The sequence below is a fragment of the Leptodactylus fuscus genome, chromosome 1 (genome assembly GCF_031893055.1).
Source record: "Leptodactylus fuscus isolate aLepFus1 chromosome 1, aLepFus1.hap2, whole genome shotgun sequence".
Taxonomy (NCBI): Eukaryota; Metazoa; Chordata; class Amphibia; order Anura; family Leptodactylidae; genus Leptodactylus; species Leptodactylus fuscus.
The window spans coordinates 24,030,938-24,040,605 of NC_134265.1; the positions used below are offsets into that span (position 1 = coordinate 24,030,938).

A 9,668-nucleotide genomic window follows, 5' to 3' on the forward strand; every position below is an offset into this window, starting at 1 on the left:
TATACATGGATATCACAACCCAACAGTATACAGTATATATACATGGATATCACAGACCGGCAGTATACAGTATATATACATGGATATCACAGACCGGCAGTATTCACTATATATATACATGAATACCACAGCTCAGCAGTATACAGTAACTATACATGTATATCACAGCCCGGCAGTATACAGTATATATACATCAACAGTACAGCCCAGCTATATACACTATATATACATGAGTATCACAGCCCAGCAGTATACAGTATATATACATGAATAGTACAGCCAGGCAGTATACACTATATATACATGTATATCACAGCTTGGCAGTATACATACTACACATACTACAGTATACAGTATATATACATAAACAGCCCAGCAATCCATACCACCAACTACAGTATATATATATATATATATATATATATATATATATATATATATATATATATGTTACAGCTCATCAGTGCATACCATAAACTACAGAATACAGTATATATACATATATATCACAGCCTAGCGGTACATACTACAGTATATATATATATATATATATATATATATATATATTTATATATATATGTTACAGTCCAATAGTACATACTACAGTGTATATGATATATATATATATTACAGTCCAGCAGTACACACCAAGCACTATAGTGTACGTAGTGTGTGTATTAATATATGTAACACAGTAGATCTAATATTTATGTACACTTTATGAAATATACAATAGACATACTGTATACATACACACTAGAAGATACATACAAGTAATACATATACTCTATACCATCTAAATTACCCATAAAATGAATATACACACCATGCAATGAACCAGATCATATATACTGCAATGTATTGTAATATATATACTCTATCATCTACAACAGCTACAGTGTAAAATATGCTGTGCACTGTATATACTCTACAACAGATACACCACATAAACACACTAATATAATATATAATAAATATGTATAATACTATATAATGCATACACGCTATACATTACTGTATATGAGACCTATAAACTCCAATAGCTACAGTACTCTGCCCTGTATATAATGTACAGCACATACCATACACACTATAAAATGTAATATACTGCATTATATTGCTATACTATAGTGTATGAACTCCATACGTTACTGTATATGTCTGATTCTGTCTGTACATGTAAAGCGCTGCTGCATACGTTGCCGCCATATCACTAAGGATTATACGCCCCATACAATATGCCCTCTATACGATACATTATAACACCCAGACACAAAACAGCGACAAACAACATGGATTTGGAACAGAGCGAAATCACTGAGGTGATCCCCAGCCCTATAGATGGAGGGGGTTTCTCTGGATTGGGGGAGGGATATTTACAAGGTCCTGGCTGGGGGAGGGGTTCTGGGAAGTCCATTTTGTCTCTTTACTGGAAGTAAGACAGATGACATACAGATCAATGACTTGTGGGTGCTTCGGCTGTTTACGGTGCACGACTTGTAATAGGAGCCTTTCCCATATATTCCAGCCATCAGTCATGACACGGGGTAAAATTGGGATATAGGAATGAAAAAATGACCAATTCTAGGGGTGGGGGGCAGCGGAGGCCTCCTATAACATGGCGTCACCTTTACACACTGACCACAAGAACAATTCATTACATATATTTAGGGATCAAAAACCTTCTCTAGCAACCAGATCTTCATGGTGTCAAATGTACTAAACATCTGGTACTAGATTTATATAGGTTTTATATTATTTTTATAAAATAATACATTATATTATTATTATTATTATTATTATTATTATTATTATTATTATTATTATTATTATTATTATTATTATTATTATTATTATTACATTATTATTATTATTATTATTATATTATTATTATTATTGTTATATTATTATTATTATTACATTATTATTATTATTATTATTATTATTATTATTATTATTATTATTATTATTTTACAAAAAATATTGAACAAAAATTCTATATTTCTTTGTGAAATTATTATTTGAACAAATTAGTTTTTATTTTTACAATAATTTTTTTCACATATACAAATTTTTTTATTATATTCCAATTTTTTTTTTTAATTAATTATTGCGTCTCTATCTAGGTGACGGTGTATAAAAAATATTAACGTTATCATTCGTAATTATTCAAGGCAATAACAGTAATAAAAAAAAATTACCAAATCTTTAAGAATATTTTTGAAAAATAAGGAAAAAAATGAAATGAGACACTTTTGTCAAATGAAATAATCTGAGCGTTCAAAATCGACAGAAATCCTTAGTTGCATTTATTTAAAAATGTAATATTAATTTTTTAAATAGTGAAAAAAATAAAACAAAGTTGTTACATCAGTTTTGTAAAAAAAAAAATAAAAAATAGAAAATAAAACAAAATTGTTACATAATTTTTGTAAAAAAAAAAATAAAAAATCCACAGGTTTTTTGTTTTTTTTAATATTAGAAATAAAATAAAAATAGGGTCAAGATTAAAAAATAAAAAAAACATATGTTAAATAAATGTTATGATTAATTTATTAAATTAACATTTAATAAACCATAATAACATTAAATAAAATTAAATTAACATTTAATAAACTGGGAACACAATTTAACTATTTGATGAAAAATTTTACAAAAATTTTTTTTTTTGACTGTTTAAAGATAAAATTAAAAATTGGAAATATTTGACGGACGGGATCAGCTGCTTCTATGGTTCTGTATAATTATTATATGATTATAGGACAGTCAAAAAAAAAAAAATTCTAATATCATATAAATTGTACGTAAATCCTAATAAAATGGGTTGCGATTTTCTTCATGCCCGTTATTTGTTGTCTTTTTTTTCCCATTTTTTGCATTCTTTTTATTCATAGGCCGTTCACACTTTGCAACCCAACTCTCCCAACTTATATTTTGGATTGCCCAAGTTTCAGAGGTGGGTTTGAGGGTCTGCCAGGAGGAGACTCATCCAAAATCAATAAACGCGGAGTTGGGTCGGATCGAATCTTCTTAAGTGCATTGGGATAATCATGGGAATGTATTGAGAAAGGAACATGAAAACAAACACGGCCCCATCATTATATTATAATAGCAACAAGCCCACTCCATAGCAAATAAATATTCAACACCTCATTCCGTAACCCCACGAAAAATCAATGGTAATGCGCCCATGGCGGCCTAGCAGGCGCGTACCAGAAGCCGCCTACTGTACATATTTATACACTTAGTCTTTAATTTTTTCCAGCAAGGATCTTGGAAGGAGCAGAACAAAGGAGATTTCTCACCACGGCTCAATGCAAAGGGAAATTCCAAGCTCCTTCACCTTGAATAGAAGCTCCTCAGCTTGGGGGGTATAGGACAAGAGCGTCTGCTCTACAAGACCCCAGACTGCAAGGTTTTTGCCTGTTTAACCCAAAGCAAATGACCCCTGTTCTTCCTCTACAGAGCTGAGATTTCTATCAATAATTCATGGAAATGGCTTGCGTTCACCCTCTGGCTCTTCATTCGCACAATACCCTAAATCCATTGATACGGCCGTACAATAGCCTGCAAATGGTTAACCAGTGCAGTTACCCTGCGCTCGGGGTATTATATTAAACTTATATAGACTTTATTAGCGGACTGTAGGATACACCAGCCAATTCGATACGACTATTAGATGCAGGAAAATTTTGCACAATTATTTTTTTCCGAAAAATCCAATGTCTAAGGTCCAAGACATACCGACCTAGACAAGACGAGGCTCTATAATGGGTCTACTACTAATGCAGATATCCCTACTTACATATATACCTCTGTATACCTGTACTAGGGACACTTTCATAGACTAGGGAATTCAATATACAGTACTGGCCATTAGTCTATGTACTTGAGATACCGCCATATTGTGGAAAGTCTAATAGGGCAACCAGTGCTTATTACTATCTGCAGGGGGGAGGTTTATCTATATAAAAAAAATACGTGGATATTGTCATATAGGATAAGAAAAATGTTAGATCTTTTCCTACAATTCTAAGATCACTTCCGTCCTGGGGACACTTATACTGTATATACTAATAACACCTGTATATACTGCAGACACCTCCATTCACAAGGTGACTTTCCTATACTAGGAATACCTCTAGGTAATGGGAGTAGCGCCATTTACTAGTAATAACTTTATATTATTGGAGTATATTGGAGCCTATAGTAGTGCCATTTACTAGTAATAACTCTCTGACTGTGGATACTTCTATTTACTAGTAATGCCTCCATGTATCAGGAATACTTGCATATACTAGTAATGCCTCCATAAATTGGGTATACTCACATTTTATAGTAATACCTCCCTAAACTGGGGATAGTTGCGTTTACTAGTAATACCTCCCTGCACTGTGGATACTCACATTTATTGCAATGCCTTTAGGTAATGGGTATAAGTACATTTACTAGTAATACCGCCCTAAATTGGAGATACTCACATTGACTAGTAATACCTATAGGTAATGAGGATAACAACATTTACTAGTAATACCTCCATGTATTGAGGATACTTCTATTTACCAGCAATGCCTCGATGTCAATTTGCTAGTACTACCTCCATGTATTGGGGGATACGTATATTTACCATTTGCTAGTACTACCTCCATGTATTGGGGGATACATAAATTTACCATTTGCTAGTAATGCCCTTATGTACTGGACCTACTTCCACTTATTAGTATATCCATTAGCTGTGGAACCATGTCTTTATTGGGAATCCTTCCATTTACTAGTAATATCTCCAAATACTGAGAATCCTACTACATATTGGGGATACTATGGTGTATAGTATACTATGGTTTAATAATCGCACCCGATATGTTCCATGTACTGTGAAGATACTTCCATTTACTAGTGATACCTCTGAGTACTAGGGATCCTTCTATGGATCAGGGATTATTCCACATACTGAGGATACTTACATTAACTAGTGATATCTCTGAGTACTATGGCACCTTCTACATATTAGGGATAATTCCATACACTGAGGATACTTCCATTTATTAATGACACTTCCCTATACTAGGGATTATTCTCTTTACTAGTGATACCTCCGAGTACTAGGGATCTTTCTATGTATCAAGGATTATTCCACATACTAGTGATACTTCCATTTACTAGTGATACCTCCGAGTAATAGGGATCCTTCTATGGATCAGGGATCATTCCACATACTGAGGATACTTCCATTTACTAGTGATACCTCCGAGTACTAGGGATCTTTCTATGGATCAGGGATTATTCCACATACTAAGGATACTTCCATTGACTAGTAATGCCTCCAAGAACTGGCCATATACCAAGGACTAACTCCACACATTGAGGATACCTCCATTTACAAGTGCTACCTCCATTACCCAACGACACTTTCCTGTACCAGGGACACTACATTGACTAGTAATACCTCCCTGGACTGGGGATACTTCCACGAATTGGGGGAGACGCCTCCCTATTGGGGGACACTTCTATAAACAAGGGATTTATTAGCCGCCATTTTATTATCAGCAGCAATTTGCAGGCGATGATTAATATCAGTGGCAGATAACAAGCCCCTATAGTGTGGCGACTCTATACGTGACCTGCATACAGCCGGGGCTCTTCTCCTTGTCTGGCGGAGGCCTCTCTTTTTTTTTTTACAGGCTTGTAATTAAGTGGAAAAGGACAAACAGTGCGAGTTTAATTGTCAAGTGCAGAGCTGGAGAATGCCAGCCACAAGTATATTACAGACAAGAGGACGCAGCCAGCCCTGCATGCTAGAGCCTTGTATAAAGGTCATTATTGCAGGCAGGACTGTGACATGCACGCTGCATCTATGAATTACTGTATTTGTAGTGTCTGGAGCCAACGGCAGCTAAAAATATCCCATTGATCCGGTGTATTTTTATTTAATCAATAACCAATGATTATCATTATACAAGAGGCAGACAGCTCGGAGGGCTCATGGCACTGCCTGCAGACATGGAGGAGATAGTTTATATGGATACTATGCTGCAATCTTACATATAAGGTTATGACATTGTCTATGGATGTCCCAGTGCATTGTTCTGTAGTCCCTGTGCATTGTTCTATCCCGCTCTTTTGTTCCCCATGCAAGCCATACAAGCTGCAAAATCGTTTTGCAGAATATCACATACCATAAAGATACACATACCTATCTATTAGGGAATATCAGGGTAATATATGCAGATTAGCCAGTCCACAACTATGCAGCTATACAACAGGAACAGAAATGAATCTCTTCTAGCACAATATTTCCCAAAGATGACCTCTTATAAAAGCACGATACATAATAAATAGGTTTATCTGGTTTCTAGATTTTCATTTTCTTAACCACAACAATCCAGAAGCAACCCCAGAACAATAGACAGGTGCTGTACACCCACTGACCACTAGAGGGGGCAGATAAACACACACAATTCACATGAACAATGTTAAGGGGGAGTCAAAAATCAATTGAAAGCCCTGAGATTTTTTTTTTTCTTGCTTTTTTCCAGGTGTCTTCAGTACTCTGTCTAGCAACAATATTTACAAGTAGAGCAAGCAAATAATATCTTGCATGGTGGTAACATATACATACTGTGTTGGGTATCACTCTTTTATCTGTATGATAGAAACCTGCAAAACTTGCAGAGCAAATGCTGCTTACCTTGCTGTTACAGAGTGGTTTGGGGTTGCCTGTTGTTCCCTACATGACATACATTGCATCCTGTCCAGGTCTGTGCATCTCCAGGGGCATTGTGCATAGTCAGGGGCATGCATCTATGCATCTAGAGGGGCACAGGGCATGACCATATTCCTCAGCTTGCCTACTTTGCAGTATATGAGTCTAATTCTGGGCTCCTGGTTCCATGTTCATGCCAGAGTCTTCTGCCCTGGGCATTTAGTGTGTAGGTGAAGTTATGGGCACTGCATATTTACAACTCACCTGCAAGCCTGAGAGCTGACATCCTCTGGAACTCAGGCTCCTGCAGCCATTTCCACATTCTTCTAAAAGTCTCCCTCCCAGATTTCAGTTTACTCCAAGGTTTAGGGTTCCTTAGCAGGTCTGATAGGGTACCCTGTGACCTACACAGAACCCTCTGGGCAAAGATAGCCTGGGGGATGCTGTACCTTTTCAGCTCTGCAGTGATTCTTTGGGCCACTTCTTTGGTATTAATTTCTTCTAACTGTCCAGAGTTACTGAGTTGGGATCCAGAGGAGGAGGGCGGCCTGTCACGGCTGGAAGTCAACACGGGCCCGTGGGATTGAGCGTGGCCAGTGTGGTGCATCCCATTGATGTGGGACATCATGGCAGATGGTGGAGTGCCCAGACCCCTGGTGAGGTGCTGTTCCCCTCTGGCCAGCATGGCAGTGTGGGCATCAAAGTTTGGACTGAGCATCTTCTCGTGGCCAGGCGGTCCATAGTTATGGAGACTTTGTTGAGTATTGTGAATGGAACCCAAACCATTGCCCAAGGGAGTGCCTGTCAACGGGGATAAGCTTTGCCCCATGCCAGTCATGTCCTTGTAGGGGCTGTACAGGTTGTTCATGGCTGGGATCCCTCTGTCATCCCTCATGAGGGTGAAGCTACCACTGACATTGCCTGACAGCCTTTGGTGATGGTGGTGGTGGTGAGGATGGTGATGGGGGTGATGGAATTTGTCAGAGACTGTAGAGATGGGGGGCAAAGGCTGGAGCGGAGTCAGGGTGGTGTAGGTGCTGCTCATACCCATCCCAGGGGGTGAGGAGTCACAGGGCATACTCATGGCATGGTGCAGAGGGATAGACAGCTCGGGCCGGTAGTCCCCAGCCCCATCCAGGATGGAAGCCATACTGGAGACCATAGCTGACCTGGAGGATGGAACAGAGAGATCCTGGTGAATCCTTCGGTGATGGTGAGGGCTGTGGCTGCTCATCAGATCCTGCTCATGACTGTTTCCACCATGCAAACTGCCAATACTGTCCATTGTCATCTCTGGGTTCATGGTGCAAGCATCCAGATCTTTGGTTAGGCATCTAAAGGCGTTATAGGCGGTCTTCATTCAGTCCATGGGTGGGTGTGGGTGACTGAGGGTCAGTTTTAAGGCCTCTGGGTATGTTAGAGGGTGAGTGGGTGTCAGGGTGAGTGGGTGTCAGAGTGCAGTGCTGAGTGCAGGTTGGGGGCAGGGGGCAGAGTGTGTGTGTGCTGCTCAGCGAGCTCTATCAGACGGGCCAGTGCTGCTCCTGGCCATGTCCTAGCCCTCTCCTCCTCTTACGTCTTCTGTTTAGACAGCCGGAGCTGTCCAGAATGGGTTTGCTGAAAGCGCAACCTACCCCAAGCTAGGAGGACCCGCAGCGCCCGGACGGGCAGGACTCTTCTCCAATCAGCGAGCGCACTGACGCCCTCCCGGCCAATCAGCGCAGGGTAAGGGCGGGGTCACCCGTTTCAAGGCTGGTTGAGAAGTCTCTTCACATTGCTCCAGGAGCCAGGGAGGATTGTTAAAGATGCAGTGTCCCTTTTCTCTTTAATGGAAGCAAGTGATTTAAAGTGCACTTATCTGCAATCCTCAGGTCACAGCTAAGCCAGGGTGTCCTTGTTGCACTCGCACTTTTATTTGCACGAGTGATATTTGCACTCACACTTTTGGGTGACAAATGCACAAGGGATATTTAGGGGCTGCTGGAGTCATGTATGGAAATGGTATTGATCCTGGAAATATTTCATGTGCATAGAAGGAAGTTGTAATACACATATCTTATTCTCATGTATGGTGATATCAAGTAAATATGCATATGTGACACAGCTGTATATATGCATTATCATATATGATGTAGATATATACATGTGACACAGCTCTATATCCACTAAGTCATTTTCACATATGGTGATACCAAGTAAATATGTATATATGGCACAGTTGTATATAGGCATTGACGTATATGGTGATCTCATGTTATAATGTACATATGACACAGCTATACATCCTCTAAGTCATTGTCACACATGGTGATATGACATGAATATGTATATATGATAGAGATATACATCTGTATACATGGTGATACATAAATATGGACACATGACATGGCTGTATATCATAAGGCATTGTCATATATGGTGATATATAACACAACTACATATCCTGTGAGCCATTGTCATATATAATAGTATCAAGTAAATATGTACATTTGACAGAGCTATTAATCCTGTAAGTCATTGTGTATATATGACATTATATAGCTATATATAGCTATTGTGAAGCTATATTTCCTGTATGTCATTATCATATATGGTGATCTCATGTACATATGTATATATGACACAGCTATATACCTTGTATGTCATTGCCTTATATCGTCATACCAAGTAAACATGTATATATGAAGTAGCTATAGGTCCTTTATGTCATTATTATATATGTTGATACCAAGTAAATGTGTATATATGACACAGTTCCATATCTTATAAGTCATTGCCATATATGTTAATACCCTATGGATGAATATGTGTGACACAGCTATATACCCTGTAAGGAATTGTCATATATGGCGGTGCTATGTAAATATACAGTGTGTGTATATATATATATATATATATATATATATATATATATATATATATGTCACAGCTCTATATCTTCATTGTCATATATGCTGATACCTTATAG

At 38.1% G+C, this 9,668-nt stretch overlaps 1 protein-coding gene across 2 annotated transcripts in view; it reads right to left on the bottom strand.

Annotated features, from left to right (window-relative positions):
- Positions 1-8,297, bottom strand: part of ONECUT2 (one cut homeobox 2) — a 63,461-nt gene extending 55,164 nt beyond the window's left edge. For both annotated transcript variants that reach the window (XM_075268609.1, XM_075268599.1), the window contains exon 1: positions 6,968-8,297. In XM_075268609.1, coding sequence (XP_075124710.1) covers positions 6,968-8,063 — 1,096 coding nt within the window. In that variant the 5' untranslated portion in view covers positions 8,064-8,297. The remainder of the gene's footprint in view (positions 1-6,967) is intronic.
- Positions 8,298-9,668: the final 1,371 nt, after the last annotated feature.